Below are 26,083 nucleotides of genomic sequence, written 5' to 3' on the forward strand. Positions count from 1 at the left end.
CGCCGCGTCCATTATTCTCCAGTATATGCCGATTAGTCAATAGATTATCAGAACAGTGAGATGCATATCAAATTTCCATCAGACAAATAAATGTATGGGTTTAAAATATAATACTTATTGAGATCATATAGGTCTCACGTCTTTGATCTTATTTGACGTTGTGTATTGCCTTCAAACGGCTGTTTTTCTCGTGAGGTACTGGGACAAAATAGGTCCTTAATACCCCTTTCTTGTCGCAATAGGCGACTAAATGGGCGGTCCTTCGGATGAGACCGCAAAAAGCGAGGTCCCGTGTCACAGCAGGTGTGACACGATAAAGATCCCTCCCTGCTCAAAGGCCGTAAGCGTCGAGCTTAGGCCTAAATTTTGTAGCCTTTCACCGGCATTGGTGACGTCTCCATATGAATGAAAAATTCTCAAGAGGGACGTTAAACAATGTAAAATCAATCAGTCAAACAGCTGTTAGTTGTAGCCCCCATTTTATGACTTTTATACGATCTTACTCAATTTATACTGTTTACACTTTGTGTTTGCTAATATAACAATTGATAACTTATCATTCTATTTCACTAGCATAAAAATTAACGCATACATGTATGTTCCAAACAAATTCATAAATAACTGAGGGATATGACATTCAATAAAACAGCAATCATCTACGTTCCGAGATCTATACACTTGTTCACAAACCATCAGACACTTCGCGGAAGCTCAGCACAGGAGTGACTTGGTAGAGCAGTCGCTTCGTAACCAAGGAGGTCATGAGTTCGAGCCCTGCTCGTGCTATGGCCGCGTCAAACCTAAGAGTAAAAATAGGTAGTGATTGCTCCTTCGCCAAACGCTCAGCGTTTAAAAGCGAGAATCACGGGCCTTTCGGATATGACCTTAAAAATTGCCTGTGTCATGGCAGGCATTGGCACGATAAAGAACCTTCACTGCTAAGGCCGTGAGTGCTAAGCATAGGTCTAAATTTGTGGTACTTCGCCTACAATCTGATTAAAATTAGATGTTAGATCCGCTCACTTACTCGCTGTTTGTGTAGCGAGTTTGTGAGCGGATCTAACATCTAATTTTAATTAGATTGACTTCACCAAGAGCTGGTGACGTCTCAATACGAGTGAAAAATCCTCGACGAGACTTAGAAACAATCAATTAATCAATCAACCGACAAAACAATATGGTGATGCATAGACAGGTTAACCCTCTTCCACGTGCGTGTAGTTTTATCAGACCAGATCATAGATTACATCACATTTTAACTCGCCTACATCAAACTAAATACTTAAAATATCTTTCAAAATACATATGTAGTAGACCCTTTTTGTCAGCAAGAAACGTGGATTCCGCTTCAGAACCTGCCATGACGTCACCAGGTGACCTAATTCGTAGCCTCCGGCTGTATAGGTACTTCTGAACCCATCATCGTTAGCCATGGGTGACGCCCCACGGTGTTTCTCTTGAAGGAACACCGTGGAGCGTCACCCTTGGCTAGCGAAGATGTTATGACCATAGTATATTAGAAATAAAGTTCTTGTTTCTGTGGTTGACGCAGGACAACCTCTGTTCCGAAATGTTGTTTGCCTTGGCTTTTATGTTTCAAAGCAACATTTCTCAACTTTGAAGATAATCCTGTAAAACCCATGAAAACGTATGACATTTTAACTCGTTACACGATTAGTTTCTTTCGTGTGAACTCGTTACACGATTAGTTTCTTTCGTGTGACTGGAGGTAAATATGCCATGCCCCCCCCCCCCCCCCCCCCCCGAAACTTGTTTTTCGTAATGACGGTAAAAATAGAAATGGGAAATGAACGTATTCCCATATAAGTCCTGAAGTAGTTGACCAGTTTATTTTATCTTGAGTTTGGTCAAATTTTGAATAGAAACATTTTCTTGCTCAAAAAACAATTAGCTGTACAAGCTTTAAGTGCGTGAAGTCTTCCTCAACCACCGTTCTCTGTCGCCTCTGTTTTAAGGAGGTACTCTACATCGTCATAATGGCTGACTTCCTTTTAAAACATGGATGAAAATATAAATATCAGCAATATTTGCCTATTCATCTATAGAAACCATCGCCTAGCTGAGTAGCTCAGTAGGTTAACATGTCGACTACTGAACTAGATCGCGGGTTCGAGTCCAGCAGGGATTTTAATTTTTTTCTCAGATTGCTTTCTACTAAAACTGCATTTTTTTTTTTACTATATAAAGTAAATTTAAAAGGTTTTGATTTCAAAATATTGTTGTACATATCCTCCACTTTTCAACCATATCAAATTTCCCTGGTGTAGCATACCTCCTTAAATCATTTGAGCTATACAATATGATTACAAGTGTATATTGTTTAAAAGTATTTAGTGTCATAATTTATATTTACAATTTATGTTTACAATTTTATTTGAAGAAGTCAGAGCCAAGATCGTATAAAAAGTGTATTCTAAAAATTAGGCTACCATCTCAATATTTGACCTCTGACACGGGGGAGAAACAAAACCAGAATATGATCCACATTTGCCACGGTGTCTGTGCGATTTTCCGTGCGAACGCGTACATTGTAAGAAACTATACGGGCTATGGCGTGTACGATAGCATTACGGACACCATTTCTGTTTTGTATTGCCGTGTTAAATCCTCAGGATAGGTGTGCGGAAATTGATCGTGCACGATGCAATAATACAATGGTAAATATAATAGCTGTTAAATGATAATATCAAAGATATTTGTGATCTTGGTTGGCTTTTAAACTCAGAAAAACATGTGGCATAATATTGTATGCTAACTGTGCTTCTCGGTTTTTATGTTGTCAATTAATTAATTTATTTGATGCTCTGTCAATTTACTTATTTGTCCAGTCAGAGCACCTGTTTCTTTTCTTTGTTTACATGTTAAAATTTGTGACAGTGTAAAGGTCTTGAGTAATAGAAAAATAGAAATGAAATACTTCTCATTTTGCTTCGATACATTTAAATGGACTTCTTGGTGTCCGCGTTAAAAGTAAATATTCAAACTTTAGAACCGAACAGTTTCTCCAACTCGATGTTAAAAAAAAATTACGATATAAAGTATTGAATTTACGTTATTTCCTCAATACAACCGACTGGTAATGTAGCTAATACCCGACTTTGCACTAAACTCGAATCAATGCTAACTACGGCTTATTGAACAAGGATTCTTTTGCTGGAGATGGGATTCTGTGTGTAAATTGATTTCTAAACATGGGAAAGGCAATAGGGAATTGACTTTATACAAATCCAGCAGGTTATGAGTATTTTGGGGTTCGTGCAGTGTACATGTCATTGCTGGTTTTTCTCGAATGGTGCATAGACCGACGGCTTCAGCAAATCTACCGAGGCAGGTGAAAATTGTTGCTTGTGAAATTTGTTGATTTTGGGTTAAATGAAATGCATAAATGAACTGTACTGAGTAGCTGTAAACTCGGACACTAAGTAAGTAATTTATCATTTACATCCGGTCTATGATTAGTGTGAATTAGCATAATTTTGTAATATGTCAAAATGTATGAAATTTAAAAAAAAATTCTAATAATTTGTAAACGTTAAAGAAAACTTGCTGCCGAGGAAAATTGTATTTTCTTCTCTTTTTTTCCCGTTATATAAAGAAAAATAGAGTGAAAAGTGTTGTCCCCCCCCCTATTGTATCTGTAACGGCTATAGCACACCACTGTGCGAGACAATTAAGGACAACACGTGTGCATGACCAACTCTATGATTTATCATATTTGCATTTCCTGGCATCTCAAGCTTGACTTCTTTGAAGCTATCAAAATGTAAATTTTTCAAAGAAAACTATGTGCTAGTGGACGAATAGAATATATTCTGCTGTGAGCGTTCTTGTTGTGACCTGTGACCTTGTGTTTATACGGAACAGAATAATACAGAGCAGAAAAGACTTCCGTAACTTCTATAGATTTACAAAAGGACTTCAATAAAGTTGATCCATCTTCCCACGTCTAGAATTTGTCATCTACTCCGTGTGCTGAATCACAAACCCTGGTAAGATAGGGAAGACAGTGATTTACTTTGAATTGAATTGAATTTATTTATTTCTCATCACAATTACACAATTGTATACAGAGATTTAGTACATGTATTTTATATAAAAGTGATGGTATTATATCACTAAAATTTAATGTTTTAAGGCATGCGCGAGTACGGAGATAGGCAACATTTGCAATTTTAGATTCGAGTAGTCATTGGGTATGGGAGCATAGTTTATTAATATTTCTTATAAAGGAACACAATTTTCTTAGAAAAGATTGCTTGTTTGAATTCATTATATTTTTAAAAGTGATGATGTTTTTGAAACGTATTTGTTTTGGTGATAAACATTGTTTTCTTATATCAATCAGAGATTTGTAATTAAACATGTAGTGGAATTCATCACCAATTTCATTTAAATCACAGTTATTACAATGTCTTGTTTCTCGGGGCTCGTTTCGCCAGCGTCCACTTTCAATAGGTAAGTGATGATTACAGGTTCGAAATTTACAAAAGGTTATAGCATCTTTTCTGGGTAGGATATCCAAATATTTTTTTCAAATTTTAATTCATCCTTGTACATTCTATAGTTTATAGTTTTTGATAGCGTTTTGATGTCAGAATTCCACTTTTGCTTGAATTGATCGAGTAAAATAAGTTTTACTTTTGACTTTAGCCAGTTTGGATTGCATGCGTTATTTTGCCAAATGTTTCAAAGTCCGCAATTGTTAAGGATATTTGACACGTTCTTGAGCCAAGCAATCTCTTTCACGTATTGGTTTGCAACATTATTACCCAGTTTTAACAGGAGATTCGCTATTTTTGTTTCTTTACTAAGTGCAATTTCGTGCCAAAATGAGATAATACGCGTTTGTATTTGTTTGTGCATGGGATGTCGGCCAAGTTTACCGTACACCATGCAGTCGGGGGTAGATTGTACCGAAGTTCTTATTTGTACATTACGGAATGACACACTTTCAAATTACTGCCGGAATTTTTAGTCTCGTTCAACCAGACGCTCGGAGATTTATGGAGAAACCTGAGCGTGTGGTTGAACGAGACTACCGAATTTTATGTTCGTGTTAACATTTTTCGAGCGCTATTAACTTCCGGTTTTCCGCATAATAAGTTTAAGCGGGGAATACAAACATATAACAAGTATAGCTATTTAAAAAAAAAATATTGCCGTCTTAATCAAAGTGAACTTGGATTATCTCTTTGTTTTCAGTATCCTCACAAATGTTTTTTTGCAAGTATAATCTTGAATATGAATGGTATTTGTACTAATCAAAAACCATTGTTCCCCATATTAACTCTGAATAAAGCCTCTATATCAAAATAAGAAAAGGCGATTTTCGGTGTATTTGATAAAATAAAATAAGAATTGATGAAATAAAGCAAACAGGTTTGAATTGTTCAAATTTTCATAAAAATCACCCTTGCAGTAGTACAACTGTATTAGAAATGAACATGGATAAAAACCTGAAAATACTGTAGTAGTGTGGTCACATATTGTATCATCACGTACCAGTATATAAAGTTTGGAAAAAGGTGAATAATTGTTATTTAAATGTGAGCAATTTTAAATAAATGAAAATTTGTCCTAAAAGAATAGAATAATTTTACAACATTGGACGGATTGCACCCTGAAGGCTATCAAAATCTAGCGAGGTTCATTTTATGGACAAGTCTTATTATTTTTGTGTAATTCTTAGATCTATGTGATTACAAAACTGTTTGTAATGATTAACTCCACCAAATAGAAAATTCACAAAGCATAAAAAACAACAACGAGTGTTTATGTTTTTATGCAAACATACTGAGATAATTTCTTTTTAATAATGATATCTTATAAATGTCTTGTAATAGTTGTGTGTCAATTTCATGAATTGTAATTTTCTTTTGTTTGTTTTGTCATTTTTTTTTAAAGATTGAAAATCTTGTTAAATTGTTAATCCGTAAGTAGATATTAAGATCACAGAAAAATTATCTCTCTTGGATAAAGCGGCATTTTAACCAATGGAAATTAATTCAACCAATGGAAATTAAGAAAATATTCACATACCATACAATACCGCCAGTCAAAAGGTTTACCATACAATACCGCCAGTCAAAGGTTTACAATACCGCCAGTCAAAAGTTTACAATACCGCCAGTCTAAGGTTAACAATACCCCCAGTCAAAGGTTAACAATACCGCCAGTCAAAGGTTTACATTGAAGAGAAGTTTGTTGTTGGCAAAATAGTGATGGATGTAAATAATGATACGTTGAATCAACATCGAGTGTGAATAAAATTGTTGCATCAATCGCCGGTGGTCACGTGTATATAATCGTTTCTAGGTAATTAGTTTAAGATAATTGTGATTATCTCCTGTTTATATTACTCTGACAGCACAGGGAGGTTGAGGCAACCCGGAACCGACCGCTCCTCTAGATCCGCCACTGTAATGTAAGCAGTTTCCAAATACCCTTCTCTTATCTAATCTTCTTGCTTGATGCAATGACTGACGTGCGAATTCCATTGAACATAATCAAACTTTTAAACAGATAAGTATCCCTTTCTCGTGTACACGATCACAGTACGAAATTTATTTTTGAGTAAGTGGGGTATTACGTTGCGACTCCCTTCCACAGTAACTACTGAAATGAAATATGCAGCAAGAAAATATATCTTCGGGATTTACCAATGAATTTTATCACAAAGGAATGTCATTGTCACCCCCTCCCACCCTATCAAGTAACCCGTGACACATCTTTACCTGCTTTGGTCGTCATGGAAAGTCTCACCTGATCTAGATAATAGAAACAGCTTATCCATTATATCGTTTTTGTTTTGTTTCGTTTTTAAATTGCTCAATGTATTTAAGATGTAAGACTGGGCTTCGTGTCTCGTTCTTGTTCCGTATCATCCTCACCTTGTGCCCTTTAAGTAAATAGTAAAGGTTATTAAGTATTTCGATCCACCCGTGTGACGTTTAACTAGTGTGTCCGATAAATGTTTAACTTGAACAAATCTGCAGTGTAGTGTCCCGATAGTGATCTCCTGCGCTGTTTATGAAGGCCGTTCTGAAGAACAGGTAACATTAATAAATTACTAATTACACGATATCTAATCACTGTCCGTGCGTGAAACTAAATAGCTCATTTGTTCCAACGACTCGTGTTAGAGCATTGAAAAACTGGGTTTTGTTTGAATTATGTGATGTTGTTGTGTTGAAAACCTTTTTATTCGATAAGGGAATACTTCTGTCACACTGGACCATGGCCTAGCTGTTGTCTGGCCTCCATCGGCGGTTACTTGACCTCTGTCCGCGGTTACTTTAATTGTTTGTACACACTGTGTAATGTGTACGTTTAGTGTTTATATGGAATGTTAGTGCAGAAAGAGTTGTATTACGTCACAATGTATGACTTCCTTTTGAACAAAAACACAGGCACTTGACGTTTTGAATATCTATAATAAAAAAAGAATTATCATCCTGTAAACATAATATTGTCTAAACATAATATTGTCTAAACATAATATTGTCTAAACATAATATTGACAATATTATGTCTACAGGAAGACATTTTTTTTTTATTATAGATATTTAAAACGTCAAGTGCCTGTGAACAAAAATTGTGTAGGCTGTCGTTGTAACTTTTCCTGATGTGACATAGAGGCACTGGCTTGGTTTGGTGTCTCGTTAATGGTTTCCCTATTTATACGCACCCTCTAACCTTATTTATATTTCCTAATATCCATTCTACTTTAGGTACCCTTACATATACATGTACATGGGTTGAGTTAATGAACTTGAATCGAAATACTGATGAGGAAATGAATTTCAGTACTTTATTCAATCTTCCTCTAGTCTATAGCTTGATAGACCTGTGGGTTCACTCGGGAGACTTTGATCGGTAAGTCGTGTGTTTTTATGTCACTGGAACTCTAGTCTTTGTCAGGTAAAACTGCCATTGTCCACTTTTAAATAAAGTGCATTGTAACGTTTTCAATTCTAAATTATTATCATCGTACATTATCTCCACTTATGGTCCATAGTATTTCTCTTGTGTGCTGTGTTTCGTTAATACTTAACATAGAACCATGCTCATTAATACTTCTAGGGGTTGTCCTTGGTAAATATGATAAGGGATGGCGTGACCTCCAACACTACATATATAGATAGCAGCCTATTGGATGAAGACGACGTATCCGCCCCCTAGAAAACATTGATTAGCAAGCTAAAAACAATCAACATTTAATTTGCAGTGTAAATGCGTTTATAAATTTGGTGTAGTTTTAGTGTTAGCATTTTTGTTTATTTATATATATTCTGTATTTGGAACTAATTAAAAAAAAATGTTTCCTGTTTTTTCATCCCTATTGATACTGTATGATTCGTAAGTTAAAAACAAATAAAAAAGCATATACGAGACGTAACATTCGTTATGGCGATCTTATATTCACGACTAACGGGAAGGAAAGTACTGGGCTCGCTAGATAAATTATGGAAACGTGTATATATATATATATATATATATATATATATATATATATATATATATATATATATATATGTATATATATATATATAGACGCTTAAAGTCGGTTTATTGAAGGAAAAACACCATGTCTCTTATGAATTATTTTCTTTTTTTGCAGTTGTAACACGGGACCAATAGGTTGCAGCCCTTAAACCGCGGAAAATGCCACATTGCCGTACCAAACATTTATAACCTACAAGGTAAATAACATACGTATTGTCACGACTTAATGATAACAAAAACTTGTTACACTTACACGATAAAGTTCCAGTCAGAAAAATTGATACAGTGTTACCTATAGGTATTGGACATCTGTTTATGATATTGTGTGCGTGTGTGTGTTAACGGCAAACTAAAACTCATATCTATATCAAACGGGAAAACGTCAGCTTCCCTATCGAAAACTTCCAATATTTATGTCGTAAAATACCATTGTTATCTGGTGTTTATGTGTCTCAACTGATTCGAAACGCACTAGCATGTTTTGCGTATGATCACTTTTTAAATCGATGTAGGCATATCGCAAATTCTATGGTAGTTATAACGATCTAATTTGCAAATACAAACTGTCATTGGGTCAAATGCTGTCTGACGTGTTTCATACCAATAGTTGGACCGTTCTTTACATATTGATTTTGACTGCGGATTACTCCGTTTTCCTGATCAAGATGTAAGGCTCACGGCGGGTGTGACCTGTCAACAGGGGATGCTTACTCCTCCAAGACACATGATCCTACCTCTGGTGTGTTCAGGGATCCGTGTTTGCTCCACCCTTAATTGTGTATTCTTTGTAGGAATTATGATATTGATCTCTGTTCGTTATCTTCACTTTTTCATGAACATTAGAATATGCGTGTGCATGTGTAGACAAACGCTATAATTAAGGTATATTTTTCTTTTCCATTTCAGATGTTTTCATCTCTTTATTCCTACCTGAGAAGACTTAAAGCTAGACATTGCCGGATTCATGAAGTGAATTACGTAACGTTATTGAAATTGACAGCCCTGTTTGTAATGGTGTCACTATTCCTTATACAAAAATCTATGAATTCACAACAGCAGGAAAATGTGTTCACGTGGTCAAACAACGACATAAAAAAGGCACTAGACAAAAACAAGTTCGCGGAATCTCCGCTAAAACCGTGTGAGGAGGACGGAAAATCAGTGGTGATGTTGATTATGGTGAACAGTGGAGTTACTAATTTCAAACATCGGACTACAATCCGCGAGTCATGGGGGTCTGTCTCTAAAACAGACAAGGGTATTAGATTGATATTTGTGATTGGTAAATCTGAAGATCCCGCCGTCCAGGAGAGGGTCAATTTAGAAAAAGTCGTCTCCAACGACATCTTGGAAACGGATGTAGTTGAGGCTTATGACAAATTAACGTACAAATCCATAGCAATATTAGAGTGGGCACACACACACTGTAGTCAAACCAAATACCTTATCAAAGTGGACGATGATATATTCTTTAATATCCGTAGGCTCCTGGCAGAACTGGAGGAGAAGAATCCACGGAATTCTATTATTGGATGTGAGGAAAGTAGGAACGCCCCTGTGAGGTTTTTCTTGTTTAAATGGCACGTGACTAGGGAACAATACAGCGCAGATACCTACCCTGTGTATATAACGGGTCCCGCCTACCTAATCACAGGAGACATTATATCAAAGTTATACCACGCAACATCCCAAGTTCCTTACTTTTTCGTCGAAGACATTTTCGTAACAGGACTATGTAGAGAGAAAATCGGAGCCAAAGTGGTCGGACATAAAGAGTTTTCCTGTAGCTACCGGGACAGGGGCCCGTGCGGTGTCAATTTCAGGGACTATATTGTTGGTCACCATTACTACACAGAAGAAATGACCAGGATGTGGGGTGAAATGAACAATAAGAATGCCAAGTGTCGATTTCGAGATTATTACTGGATTGCAACTATCCTCGATTTTCTTCCGTTCTAGTCCTATAAATAAGAATTGATGTTTTTTATATGAAGATTTAATTATGTTTAGTTAAACAGTATAACTAAGCTTTAATCTTGGAAATGAATAAATTGCTTTTTTTTTTGGTATGAAAATTTTGATATAAAACAGTTCTTCGACAGAATTCCTGATATCAATAATTCTACTAATATAAGAAAAAATAATTATTGATTTCGAATTGATAATACCAACAATTATCTTTCGAATTATTGACATCAAGAAATAGTATAAAACGACGCCCTGGAGTAGTTTGTAGATTAATGCATTGTTTCTTCAACTTTTTTTGCAAGTTTTGTCACTAGTTCAAATTATGGACGTTAACTGACATCAGTTTTGTCACTAGCTCAGATTATGGACGTTAACTGACATCAGTTTTGTCACTAGCTCAGATTATGGACGTTAACTGACATCAGTTTTGTCACTAGGTCAGATTATGGACGTTAGATGACATCAGTTTGATTTCCAGGTTAAGAAGGAACCGGAATATATTCTTTCTTCTTTAAAAATTCGTCACCTTTTCTGGTTTAGATTTGTTCGGGGGGGGGGGGGGGGGGGGCTTAAGTCGAAACTTGTACTTGGGTTTGATATTTTACTCAAACTTTGACTGCTCAAATAACAGAAAACTCACTTAAGTTTGAAATTTTTCGAGACATCCTAGCCTGGTCACGTTTACAGAAGGTACAATGTATCCAGTTGTTAGATGGGAGATGGGAAATCTGTAGATCTATCAATCGAACATCACAGTGGTTTAAATTTTTTCTTACTTTACACTAGAATAACATTATCTTATTTATTTAATTTTCGACACCAAGACTTAGTTTATATATACACTATTAGATCCGACACTTTGGATGTTGAGTGTTGTTGGAATATAGTGATATATATATATATATATATATATATATATATATATATATATATATCAGGGCCGTAAATTAACCTTCAATTTGGAGGAGGCAGGAAATTAGGCGGGGGTCTGGGGGCCGCCCAGGCCCCCAGACGCTGAGCACATTTTGTGCACACTGAACACGTTTCGTGCAAAATCCTTGATTCTAGAGCCTTCTAAGATGTTACTTGACTAACTCATTCTAAAAGAAAGATTTGGAATGCTTTTTAAGGGAGGTATCATGTTCTTAGTTATTGGAAACAACATAAATTCTAATGAACTTTAAATTTTAATTTTTTTTGGCTCAAAAGTTGGAGGAGGCAGCTGCCTCCTCCGCCTCCATGTAATTTACGGCCCTGTATATATATATATATATATATATATATATATATATATATATATATATATATATATATATTATATATATAGAGAGAGAGAGAGAGTGTGTGTGCGTGCGTGTGTGTGTGTGTGTGTGTGCGTGCGTGTTCACACGATTTGAATTCCATGGAAATTTATTATAAACATATTTGATCATTTATTATATGATAGGATAGGGCAGCAGGCCAAGCCTATATAAGCCTTCTCTCGGGGTAGATGTATATAGTATTTGTGCCATTTGGATTGAATAGAAATCGTTAGAATGATTAAAAATTCGCAGACGTCTCACTACAAAGTGAGTTTTCGTTTTAGAAATAAAATAACAAAAAAAAAACCCACTCTATATAGGTCCGTGTCAAATGAGGAGTGGAAAGGGGAATATAGAATTTCATTTTCAAATTCACTTGTGGAAAAGAGAGTATCCTTAAATCCAAAGTTCACCCCCACCCCCCTTTCGACACTCAGATTGAGAACCACCGAGCCCCTGCAGCTTGCTCCGGGCCCCACCATTAAATTTCGGTGCATGAAGGTGGACCAAGCTCACTGACTAATCAAGTTGTCAACATCAAGCAGACTTTACCTAAGCCCTTCTTTCTGTTGCAATTTGACTTTTTAAAAACAAATACACATCCCATATTCCTTTTGGAAGCATTTGATTTGAAAGTAAAATACACATGACATCACCAATGGATAACGTTCTATGTATTAAACCAGTTTTTTTCTATCTATTTTTTATCATTATTTGTGTCTGTATGTGATTTGGTTGTTTGTTTGTTTGTTGGTTTTTTTTTGGGGGGGAGGGGGGTTAAAGTCTTTGCTACTGTTTGAAGTTGAATGATTATAAATTGTTATATCTTCACTATCGTCTGACAGAGATTTGATGATCAGGTGTCTGACTATCAAGTTTTGATCCGCTGCCATCAGAGAATCAATGAGGGATCAACCAATAGAATTCCTTCTTATTGAGAATCAATGAGAGATCAACCAATAGAATTCCTTCTTATTGAAGTTCTGGGCCCTGTGTTGTCAGAGAATCAATGAAGGATCAACCAATAGAATTCCTTCTTATTGAAGTTCTGGACCCTGTTATACAAAAGACTAAAAATGTTACGTAGTTCTAAAAACTCGCCAATTTAATTAATTTTATGAGATTATACTTATATAAAACTACATAACTAAATTCTTTTTATTCACATTTATTTCATAATTTAATCTACGTAAAGAATAAAATAAATTGAAAAGGATTTTTTTTTTTGGTATTAGTAGTAGTAAGTTCTTTTGTAGAACATGGCTCTTAATAACAAGACGTTTCATTCACGTACACCTATTGAAATTAAGATAACGAAGATGTTTACAGGCACATGGAATCAGGGGGGGGGGGGTGACAATGACCTTTATTTGTGAGTAGATGGTGTGACTGGCGTCCCCACTATTTTAACAGTAGTAGTGAATGAGAAGATTTAAGAAAATGAAGTTTGGAAAAAACAATTTTTAGAGGCACTCATAGTAGAAGACTTTAACGCCCCCCCCCCCCCCCTCCCGAATGTAGATTTTAAAAGAGAGGCCTTTTGGGGGAAGAGTTTTTCTCCTTTTTTCTTTGGGGGAGTGGGAGTTGTCAACATTTTTTTGATCTACCAACTACCAAAGCTCCCACCCCCCTACACACACACATACTTTGAAAAATGAGGATTGGTTTAGTTCCTCTTTGGAAAGGGCATGACTCTTAGTTTGAAAAACACACTCCGATAGTGTATTATACACAATGATTTTTTGTGTCGAGTTTTACTGTTCAAAAGAGCTGAGAGAAATATATCATTCTCTACCCAGAGTTCCGTGCGCTGAAGCTTGCGTAACGCGCCCTCTGGTGAGAGAATGAGAAATATATCGCAACATAAAACAACCAAACACTGCACAAATTCTAGTTTTTGGAGTCACACAAACGATTTTCTAGATCGAACTAACGAATCTAAAACATCGCACTAACAATATCCTAAATCGTTCTAGTGAATTTTGAAATCTTTATAACTATTTATTATATCATTCTAACGATTTAATTCTACCAAGAAAGTCACGTGTGCCATACTCACGCTGTTTCATAGAAACGGAACTTGTACCACAAGATTATGCTTTGTAATGAATTTGAATGATTTATTATTATTGATATTTATAATAATAAGTTTCTATTTTAGACACGAGTGGATACGTTTACATACATTGCCATATAAATGTTTTGCATAATATTCAAAATTGTATAGATTTTATCATTATCTGTAGATACTGCGCAGTGATGCTTTGTGACCGTACATACTGAGGTACGGAGGGCGTGTGTACGCTGTATGTATCGGTCGCAGTAGCTTTCGGCATCACAACCACGTGATCCACTGGTCCTGGCGCCACGTCAAACGTACTCTGTCTTATGCAGTGACTGTTCCTAACGCCCTGAGAAATGAAAGTCACATGTCTGTCGGCTATGACCTTAAAATTGAAAGTACAACAAAGCACCCTTACTTATACGGCCCTGAACGCCATGCCCAGGTCAAAATTCGTGACACTTCACTTTCAGCCGTTAACGTCTAAAGACTTCTCGAGGACGTAAACAATATACAAATAAACAAAGACATCCCGTGGGGAATCTGGGTTAGAATAGGTCCTCGTATGGTGGAATAATAATGATAGGTGTGTATTGAGTGTGGTGAAATAATAATAATAGGTTTGTAGTGAGTGTGGTGGAATAATAATAAATTCATTTATCATATGTTCTAGAACACGTGTTCTATGTTATGACTTAAATTAAAGCCACTACCATTGGTTACTATTTTTATCGTTCAACCTGTAAAACAGGTATTCAAGCACAGCACGATCTTCCTCATTCGAAGGCTTTTCTTTGCCGCATTTACACCCCCCTCTCACCCACAGTTTGCACAAAGTTACGATATCGTTTTAGTTATGAATGTATCATGTGCTTGTACTAATATGTATTTTTGGATTATTACAGATGACGTTGAAATGAAAACTGTAATATATTTGTACGTTTAATAAATGCGAGCATATAAGCGCTTCTTTTTCTTAATATGTGTTGTTGTTATATTGTAAATAATTTATGTTCGTTTGAGTGGAACGAATGAGAACATAATAGGTTTGTTGTGAGTGGGGTAGAACTTCCTCTCAATGAAAGACTGTTGCACTTAAATTGGTTTTTACCCACAACAACCCATAACGATGTGCATGAATTGTATTTGGACCTAGACAGTTATTGATCATCTTTACCAAAACTGAAGTTGTCTGTAAAGTTATTTCACCTTGATCAAACATAGTATGAATTGTTGTTTATTTAATTTGGGAGAGAAATCCTCACGGTAATGGATTAGGTGTTAGCTTTAAACTGTCCTTGTCCCCAGCTCTTTCTTCTCATGTTGAATTTAACTTTTTTTCCCGTGTCTTGATTCAATATTCAATTCAAAGAGTTCTTCAGAGTTGTTTGAAATACTTTACGAACTGGTCTACTTTTTTTCTACTTCAAAAGTGTCAGCTTTTGCAGTAGTATATCAATTGTCATTTATTAGAGGCAAGTTCATTCATCATATTGAAAAGGCTTTCATTTGTGTTCAGTGCTCGCAGATTTGCACATTGCAGGCAAAATGCACGCTATCAATTCGCGATCTTTATCACAGAATTCCCCCATTGTCCCTATTTCTGAGTCACCCAGGCGACCTATTGCTATCTGTTTTCGTACGTTGTGGATTAACATTTGAATATTTTCAGCTTCTTCTCTTAAATTACTTGGCCAATTTTGACCAAATTTAGCGTGTAGCGTGAAAGTCATTATCCCAACCCACCAGGGGCCATGGATTTCGGTAAAAATTGTGAAATTCGTGTATCGGGTTTTTTTTGTTTTTTTTGTTTTTTTTTGTGGTAGGGGGGGGGGGTGCACAGTGTTTTGACACAATCTAAGCAAACTGGTATATATAGTATATAGAGTGAAGGGAGCTAACAGCAGCCAGTTAAATTCTCGGTTGCTCACTTCAAACTCTCAAAACTTCGGTATGAATCGTGATGATGCATTAAAGGGGCATGTACACGATTTGAGCTAAAAAATTTAAATTTCATCAAATTTTATTTTTCGATTCTTAATGTTTACAATGTTTAACTAAAGTATTTCTTATGGTCAACCAAACTTTGCATATCAACTTTTGAGTTACAAGTGAAATGCAGCACTCACAATTCTTTGTTATGTAAAGAAGGCTCGTGCCATGTTTTTGTTTATATATAGATTGCTTAAAAGGAAATAGCACGTTTAAAACTAAATGAGATGTGATAAACACTAGAAACTAATTGTGTTCAGAATGAACTTGTAAATTGAAAAATCTGCTTTAAATGAACTTTTATTTGTATATTTAACCTATGAAAACAAAAACATGGGACGAGCCTTGTTTATATAACAAAGAATTTTGAGAACTGTATCTCTCATGTACCTCGACAACTAGTATTAAAATTATTTGGCTGACCATTAGAAATACCTTAGTTAAGCAACCTAAACATTAAAAGGGAGAAGGAAAATTTGAAAAATTTTCAGCTCAAATCGTGTCCATGCCCCTTTAAAGGTTTTCCCAGTCGAAAGCCAGAATATGTTCTGTTTTATAATACATAAATAGTTTTCCTGATTTCACAGAAACTTTTTTTTTTTTTTTAAAACTATCAATATATGCACCCAGGGGTGCATGAGCCGAGTTGCATGGGATACATTGTAAAGTCAGGAATGATGTGACATATTTATAATTGTGAAGAACTAATTGTTTGATATAATGTAATATATTCTTGTGAATACATTTTTAAAAGGAGTTTGGAGTTAAACTTTTCGAGTTACTGTCCAGAAACCATATTTGTCTGAAGTTTTCAATCTATTTTCGGTCACTGTGACCTTGACCTTTGTTCTCCAAAATCAATAGGGGCCTTGTTTTGTTGGTATCCAAAAATATATTTATGTTTCATTTGATTCAAATTAAAAATTTTCGAGTTATCCTCCTGAAACCAAACGTTTTTGGAATTTTAAATCTATTTTCGGTCACTGAGACCTTGACCTTTGACCTATTTTATCCAAAATCAATAGGGGTCTTTCTTACCTGGTACATAACAATATCTGTAAGTATCATTTGATTCGGATTTAAACTTTCTGAGTTATCATCCGGAAACCAAATTTTTCTTAAATTTTCATTCTATTTTCGGTCACTGTGACCTTGACCTTTAACCGTTTTTCTCCAAAATCAATAGGGGTCTTCCTTACTGATACCCAACATTATATCAAAGTTTCATTTGATTAGATTGTAAACTTTTTGAGTTATCATCCGGAAACCAATTGTTGACGCCCGCCCGCCCGCCCGCCCGCCCGCTCGAATCACCAAACCAATAGCCGAGTTCAACTTCGTTGCAACTCGGCTAATAAGTCCAAGTTCCGAGAATTAGGTTACCATCATTAACTCTACACCATTTTCTCCATGCAATTTTTCTTCATTACGTTGGATTTTATGCATCCGTCACCCGTTGCAGTCCAACTTAGAATTACCGTTTAAAATATAACTACTTGTGGCCATCCTCACAATATTTGAACGAATGTTGATCGTCCGTTTCGGCAGATCAGATTCGTTTTCACCAGCTATTAGCCCCCGAGTTCAAAGGAGTCAACCATATTGAAACTTTAAATTTCCGGAGAAGATCCGCAGCAAAAGTAGGAATATTGTCCAATCGTCTTGCACCTTTTGAACTTGAGTCATTCAGTGCTGAACAACCACAATATACAAGACCTTGTAACTATGATTCAATTTGCAAAGGGGTTTAACACATGGATGTGCACGTATAAATGCTCCACTTTTGATATATATTAGAAATGCAGCAGCCTGTTTGACATACATATTCAAATGTTGATTTACAAATAGGAAACTATCTAAATATATTTACATTTCCAATGTTTTTGTTCTTGATATATCTACAAATTATAATAACAACAACTTCCTCATGAATGTAATGCAGTTGTAAACAATGCGCGTATGAATACAGATAGAATATAGTGCGTCCATTTTAACGACTGGGAATTCCGACAGGCTGTAAATTTAAGACATAAACTTTAGTTTTGAAAATACACGAGGGTAAGAACTACAACACTTCACGCCAGCATACGTCATGAAGCGCGTCGTGAAAAGTAGGTCGGCGTGAAGCGTCGCAGTTCATACCCTAATGTATTTTCAAAATTGAAATTTATTTCTTGAATATAGATGTATGCTATTATATACAATCGGTTTTATTTTTCTGTTTCAATAGCAAATGAATTTGGTTTAGGCCAAAAGGATTTTTATCTGGAATCACAATATCTGCATAGCTGTAGCTCTCTGAAAAAATATTGAGACAGATCAGAGAGCTACATATCTACCCCTTATAAAAACATTCAATTCACGGCTCAGAAAAAAAAAAATGCGCACGATTGAGGCCTTACATCGCTGCATTCTTGCATCACTGTCTCATTTTGATATTTAAAAAATCTTAACATATTTCTTACTATTCTTGTGTCCAAACATACCTTCAAATATTCATTAAAGCCCCATACGACCCGAAAACGCACAGCTTCAAAGGATTCACAAGGGACATAATTTGATGTGGATAAGCCGTGGCAAATGTACATAAGCGCTAATTAGTAGAGCTCGACAAACAGTATTTGATCATTTCTGCCCCAACAGCTTTTTTTAAAGATGCGGAGAATTACCGAACTGTACTATATGTGACCTTGAAACATCAGAGAGAGAGAGAGAGAGAGAGAGACAGAGACAGAGAGACAGAGAGAGACGGAAACATGTCTCTCTTTCTATGTCTAACCTTCATTCATCTTAAATGCAAGACTTTGTATAGACTGTTTGATTACCTACCTAACGCTCAGACGGCGCGAAAGCTAGTAAACAAATATTGACATTGGTTTCGCTATTAAATTTAAAAAGAATAAACAACATACTTATTCTTCAGAAAGACCGTGGACGGTAAATGTGCAGACGGAAAGACGAAATGATAAAAGTAAAGACGTGCAGAATTCTACAGTAGAAATCGAATTCTTTTTAAAATTCACTTATGATAATTATGTAGTCAAATATATGTGGAAACCATATGCAAACAATCTTTCGATCTGCAATCCTTCAGGATGTCAATATATTTGTAATACGGACTCCATTTGATTGATTATCGTTAGTGTTTATCAAACTAGTCGTAATTTGTTCCAGACTCAATAAAGCTTTTAAAATTACATAGAAAGGTCAAGGTCTTATATAGCGCAGGTCCAGCGTCTTAAATATCTACTCAAGTGTGTTACTAGTACAGGCCCAGCGTTTACAAGGGTGTCATATAGAACAGAGTGTCATATAGAACAGACCCAGCGTCCTAAATCTCTACAAGGGTGTTATATAAAACAGTCCCAGCGTCCTAAATCTCTACAAGGGTGTTATATAGAACAGTCCCAACATCCTAAATCGCTACAAGGGTGTTATATAAAACAGTCCCAGCGTTCTAAATTTCTAAAAGGGTGTTATATGGAACAGACCCAGCGTTCTAAACCTCTAGAAGGGTGTTATATAGAACAGTCCTAGTGTCCTAAATCTCTAAAAGGGTGTTATATAAAACAGTCCCAGCGTCCTAAATCTCTACAAGGGTGTTATATAGAACAGTCCCAACATCCTAAATCGCTACAAGGGTGTTATATAATACAGTCCCAGCGTTCTAAATCTCTAAAAGGGTGTTATATGGAACAAACCCAGCGTTCTAACTCTCTAGAAGGGTGTTATATAGAACAGTCCTAGTGTCCTAAATCTCTACAAGGGTGTTATATAGAACAGTCCCAGTGTTCTAAATATCTACAAGGGTGTTATATAGAACAGACCCAGCGTACTAACTCTCTACAAGGGTGTTATATAGAACAGGCCCAGCGTCCTAAATCTCTAAAAGGGTGTTATATAGAACAGTCCAAGCGTTTAAAATCTCTACAAGGGTGTTATATAGAACTGACCCAGCGTCCTAAATCTTTACAGGGGTGTTATATAGAATAGTCCAAGCGTCCAAAATCTCTACAAGGGTGTTATATAGAACAGTCCAAGCGTCTAAAATCTCTACAAGGGTGTTATATAGAACAGACCCAGCGTCCTAAATCTTTACAGGGGTGTTATGTTGTAGGCGTTAGATTGTCTTAGTCTGTGAACTACAACTCTAACAATATGTTATTATTTTCACTGTGTGGTATTTGAGTACTGAATATTGAAAGCTAAACTCAATATGATTATTTTCTCGGATACGAAACTTCTCTTTTCTCGTATAACGTCAGAGCCCGGTTGTTCCTTTTTATGACGTAAAGGGCGAGGTGTCCCGATTGTTATGTTCCAGTCAATATTCAAGATAAATTCAAGGTGATTTCTGGCGCTTGAAATGACTGCAGAAACACTTGCCAAATGTGATTACTGCCCAAACGTGGATAATTCTGATTTTGATCTGAAAATATCTCAAGTGATTAAGGAATTGCAAATGTTGTCACTCTTTGGAGATTTGGGGTGGGGGATAAATGTACGTTGAAATGAATTCCTAGTATTATGATTATCGACGTAGAACGAACCCGAAAACAAGAGACAAGATAATTAAAAGGACATATCCATGTAAAATCTTTCAAACACAGATAAACTTTAGTGGAGAAGACCGATTCCATCTATGTCTAAACAGTTTTCTTCATTTAATGTTCTACTCACCATGAACCTTGAAACCGATATTTTAACCAACTTTCGATCAGATCAATTACCCATAATCTTAAACTCGACAAATCTATGGACGGAAAGAAAATGGGAAATTTAATAAATCATTTTGCTCATTGATGAATGAACAACAAAAGGCTAGTTCCAGTATATAAACATAGAGCATAGGTGCTCGGATCAGGGATCAGGGTTGCATAAACAATTGAGGAAATTAAAACTATGATCGTGACACGTTTTTTTGTTCAACTGCATGATGTACGTTTTTAATTTTCTGTATTTTTTTTAAACTTAATATATACTAGTATACGATAAAAATTACTATAATACACGTTTAAACGTGACTCCCTCACTGTTTTGTTTTAGTATATAGTGTGCACCAGGACATATTGCAGTCCGATTTGAAAGAATCCATACCGTCAGACATCGTCGGATACCCACGGCTGATCTCGTCTTCCATTCAGTAGATCTCGTCTTCTACTCGGTACGTGGGTACCCGACGATGATCTCTAGAAAGTGTCATAACAAAAATAAGAAACAACTATATACAACAACCTGTAATGTTCCAGGCTTTTTTCTACACGAAATGGTCGGATACCGGATACATATCAACAAGTACATATGTAACGGTTACTCGAGTGATGGGGGATGAGTTCCTATATTGTGTTACCATCGACTTTTTTGAAATATTGATAACTACAATATGACCTTGGATTTGTTTTCATGAATTATGAATAGCAGTGTAACATTTCCGACCAATTTGCCGATGGTAGCGTAGAATATCACTAAAGTGTCATGTGTCAATATCACGCGTATGTTCTCTAAATAATGTATAAGCAGTGACGGGTCTAGTGGGCCTATGCGGGTTTCAATCCCTGTGATTGAAATGCCCCCCCCCCCCCCCCAAGTCATTTGTTTGGTCATGTTGGGGCCTTCGCCTCTCCTTTTGGGCAGTAAAGGTACAAACTTGGGTCACAACCCCCTGCAATATTGTGAATCCGCCCCTACATATATATTTGTAACTTCTATTTCTCATGTAAAACATTCAATAATTTTATTCCTACACTTACTTACACTTCTAATGAATAATGCCACTCCTGTGTGATCATACCAAGTGGCGAATTCAAAAAATTCTGAACGGGTATTCATTTCTTCTTTAGTTAAATGTTTAATATAGCTGTTTCCGTATATACACCGTTAAATGCAAGCAAAACAAGACAGTTACAAGTAACGAAATGATTACATTTTTTAGATATTTCTAGATTTTAGTTTGGTATACACTACTATTGAACGAAAACTGTTATAGCGAGATGCGCGTCACGACAATGCATGACAATGGAAAATCTATTTGAACAAAGCAATGGTTTAAAGCGATACTGATTCTCCTAATCCTTCTGAGAAAAAAATGAACTACATAACTGTTTGTTATGCCTCCTTCAAAGAAGAGGGGCATATTGGCTTGCACCTGTCGGTCGGTCGGTCGGTAGACCACATGTTGTCCGCTCAATATCTCGAGAACCATTCACTTGATGATAATGACATTTCATCTGTGGGTTGGTTTTGAGTAGAAGAGGACCCCTATTGTTTTTCAGGTCAAAGGTCAATCTATTCTGGACATAGGAATATAATGTCCGCTGAATATCTTGAGTACCCTTTGCTTGACAGACATCAAACTTGGTACACTGGTACATCCTAATGAGTAGATGACCTCTATTGATTTTGAGGTCACATGGTCAAAGGTCAAGGGTCAAACTGGACATTGGGATATAATGACAGCTCAATATCTTGAGAACCCTTTGATTGACAGACATCGAACTTGGTACACTGGTGCATCTTCAGGAGAAGATGACCCCTATTGATTTTTAGGTCACACGGTCAAAGGTTGAACTGGACAAAGTAATATATTGTCTCCTATATTTTAAGAAATATTTGCTTGATTGACACCAAACTTGGTACACTGGTAAAGCATAAGGAGTAGATGACCCCTATTGATTTTTAGGTCACATGGTCAATCCACTCTTGACATAGGAAGATGCTGTCTGCTCAATATTTTGAATTGATGATACTACTATCAATTAAATGATGTGTGTGTATAACCCTTTTCAATTTTGCACCATGGGGGGGGGGGGCATATGTGTTTTACAAACATCTCTTGTTATTCAATCTTTACGATTGTTACAATGGTACTGTAAACTATCCAAAAAGAAAAGGACTAGCAAAAAGTTTAAAGTTGTGTCTCGGGGACCGCATCCATGGTGAGCCAATGTAATCTAAGGTTTTAACATTTCTAGATGTTGTGAAGTAAAATCAAAAACATGTCTCTTGTTGGTGTCCACGTGACATTGGGCCTGAGACATTTCGAAAAACGCGCAGATATTTTATACTTTATAATTCACGCGGGAATAATGTACCAGATAAAGTTAATTATCATAATAATGATGTGTGTGATAAAAGATTACTCTCATGCTAACCCCCTTTGTCCTGTACTTTATGTAGAATGGATAGGAAAGGCAATCAGCATTCCAATATGCCCACGAAACACTTCAGTGTAGCTTTAAAAAACAAAAGCGTTATTATGATAAGGGATTTTGATGTCGGATCTCTAGTCCTCCGTTGGTATCGCCCTCTGGATAACAAAAGTTAGATTAGCCTAGACTGGCCCATAAGAGATATTGCGAAAGCTTTCAGATATCACCTATGAAATTAGAGATCGCAAAACTCAAAAGATTATCCATGTAGGTCATTGAAAGCGATTTTTAAATGAAGAATCTGAAGAACAAAGCAGTGTTCCTGATGAAACATGCATTACATATGAAATGCCCGAGCATGAGAATAATAATAATGTGTCTGCGAATGAAAACGAGGCGAACAAAACTAGTACATCTAAACGTTACACAAGGTCGGGTCCTCGAGGCGAACAAAACTAGTACATCTAAACGTTACACAAGGTCGGGTCCTCGAGGCGAACAAAACTAGTACATCTAAACGTTACACAAGGTCGGGTCGTCTAATTAAACCCCCACTAGATTGTCATAAAACAATAATTTGTTTTAAAAGAGGGAGGGGTACATTTATAAGTATATAATGTGCATTGTAAATACATGATATGTATACCAGTATGATGTAAAACTTATAAGGTACCAATTTTGATGCACCAGATGCGCATTTCGACAAATTGTGTCTCTTCAGTGATGCTCAACCGAAATGTTTGAAATCCGAAATAATAATAAAGAGCTAGAGCCACGAACGGTCAAAATCGGCCTGTATTTTTATGAAAAATTATCTGAAACTTAACAAACAAATATTGCACTAAATATTGTCAATATACATCGTAGTAAATATATTCATATCAAAATGTTAATTCTGTGACGTCATAACTGTGCCGTAGATGTCATAACACGTGACTTTGCACATTTTTCTCTAAAAATGACAAATTTTGGAACTTTGATTCAAAATTTCAGTTTGGCCACATTCAACGAACAAATTAAAAATTCTGACATGGGTAAAGAAATGAAAACTGTACAAATAAATGTTGGATTTAATTTGTTCGATGAAAGTGGCCATACGTAAATTTCTTGTTTTAGGTCTTTCACAAACATAATTTATGCATCGAATGAGGATAGTTTCTCATTTCAAAAATAGACGTGTCCTTATAAAACATTATGAAATGATAAATTTTCACTTAGGATCTCAAAGCATATATCCCAATTATTTTGAAAAGTTTTATGTACATGTATGATCGAGGAATGAAATATAGATTTCGGATGATCATCGTCGAATTATCTGATGACAATAATCAGTTCAACATTGATATTTGGACAGTGTATGCCTTTGCTTTTAGGTCCAATTTATCTCAAATGTTGAATATGCTAATAAAATAATCAATAGACACCAATTATCTTCTTGTGTTCTTTTTATTTCACCGATACATTGATGTTTAACTGTCACATAAATGTAAACATGAAAGCGCAATACAATCATAGGGAGATAATTCGATTAACATAGCATTTGTATTGAGCTTATTTTACTACGAGCTATAACGTAAACTATGACGATATTTGGACAATGAGTTGTCTGAATACACAATATTTTTCTGTATAAAACTTTTCGTGGTTGTAATCTTGCTCATATCGAAATAAATTAAATAGTTGTTGTTATAATTTATAAAATCAAAGCCGTAAACGGACCGGGTTCAGCGGCACGAATATTTTAAAACAACAATTCCTCCAGAATTCCAGAGTTAATAGGTAAGTGATTACAGTTTGTTTCCTAGAATTATTATTTAACGACTTGGCTTTATATAAACATATGATCAACATTTCAGTCCCCTTTTTGCTCTAGATAGGCCTACACGGTATACTGCGGTACCTATAAATTTCGTCTCAGGTTAGGGAATAGCAATTTGGAGTGTTGGTCAATAATCACTAGCCCCCATTTTTTTTTTTACCACACTTTAGAAGAAATGCTGCGGAAAGGGTGTGAAATAAAATTCTAAAGCCTTTAAACATTCACTCTCTTTAAAAAAAATACCAGATCCGCCGATCGCCGATGCATACATCATGTAAACAAATGGCCGGGACTGGGCGTCAACATGACGTGCTCAGTACATGGGCTAGTTTTATGATAATCGAATTATACTTTGATATCTTGAGTAAAGTACAGTATCGTATTTTTTCCATGTTTAATAACCATCCCCCAAATATAACATTTAAAACGAGTTAGTGTACCTAAAGATAGGCTGCATAGGCCTATAGGATTTCGCGGACAAGACGAACCTATTTATAACTAGTATGCCGTGCAGATAAATATAAATATGAAATTAATGTTGCATGTTCGTAGATAATGTCAAAAGACTTACCTACAATCTAATGTTTATGATACAAAAATATCTTGTTGAATATTACAGACATTTTATATATAAATTGTAGCTTTTAACAAAGAATTATATATAACTTATAATTGTCAAGTAGTAAGTCACAGTGGCGCAGTGGTTAACGCACTTGTTCTGCAAGCGAAGGGTCCCGTGTCCAAATCCCCTGTTATCTGTATCCCCCCCCCCCAACATATATGAGTAACCAGAAATGTATTTCACATGAATATTGAAGTTATTTAAGAAATAAGATATCATTTTTGATTACCATGCAAAATAAATCTGTATACATATTACAAAAAATATAATATTTTTTTCTGTGTATGAAATTGGTTAATTAGTTTTGATTTATGAATTCAAAAGCAGTGGTAGATTTGTTTGGGGATTCCCACCCCATCGGTAAAAAATCTTCACCCCCCCCCCCTTTACGCGTGACAACTCCTTTGTACCCGCCCCTAATTAGTACACAGTATAGTAAATTAAGCTGTACATTTCAGTATGTATATCCGATATAGTGTTAAACGCTGAGCTTAATTATAAGTAATCATTAAAACATTTTAACATTTTATTATGAAGATGTGTAGAAATGCGTGCAATGTAAAGACAGCTGCTGAACGATATTATAAACCGCGTAAACCATAAAATATTGATAAAGTTGAATATTCGTTTATTTTAGAATGC

General features: G+C 35.7%; 1 protein-coding gene across 10 annotated transcripts in view; it reads left to right on the plus strand.

Moving 5' to 3' along the window:
- Positions 1–14,840, plus strand: part of LOC125654323 (beta-1,3-galactosyltransferase 5-like) — a 54,845-nt gene extending 40,005 nt beyond the window's left edge. For 5 of the 10 annotated variants that reach the window (XM_048884256.2, XM_048884252.2, XM_048884246.2 and 2 more), the window contains exons 2-3: positions 8,642–8,723; positions 9,433–14,840. In XM_048884256.2, coding sequence (XP_048740213.2) covers positions 9,433–10,485 — 1,053 coding nt within the window. In that variant the 5' untranslated portion in view covers positions 8,642–8,723 and the 3' untranslated portion in view covers positions 10,486–14,840. Of the gene's footprint in view, positions 1–3,427; positions 3,444–3,885; positions 4,011–6,388; positions 6,446–6,554; positions 7,074–7,751; positions 7,897–8,103; positions 8,250–8,641; positions 8,724–9,432 lie in introns of those variants that run through there. The other 5 variants (XM_048884250.2, XM_048884251.2, XM_056143268.1 and 2 more) reach the window with 5 other exon arrangements.
- Positions 14,841–26,083: the final 11,243 nt, after the last annotated feature.

This window comes from Ostrea edulis, chromosome 7 (assembly GCF_947568905.1).
Source record: "Ostrea edulis chromosome 7, xbOstEdul1.1, whole genome shotgun sequence".
NCBI classification, from domain to species: Eukaryota; Metazoa; Mollusca; class Bivalvia; order Ostreida; family Ostreidae; genus Ostrea; species Ostrea edulis.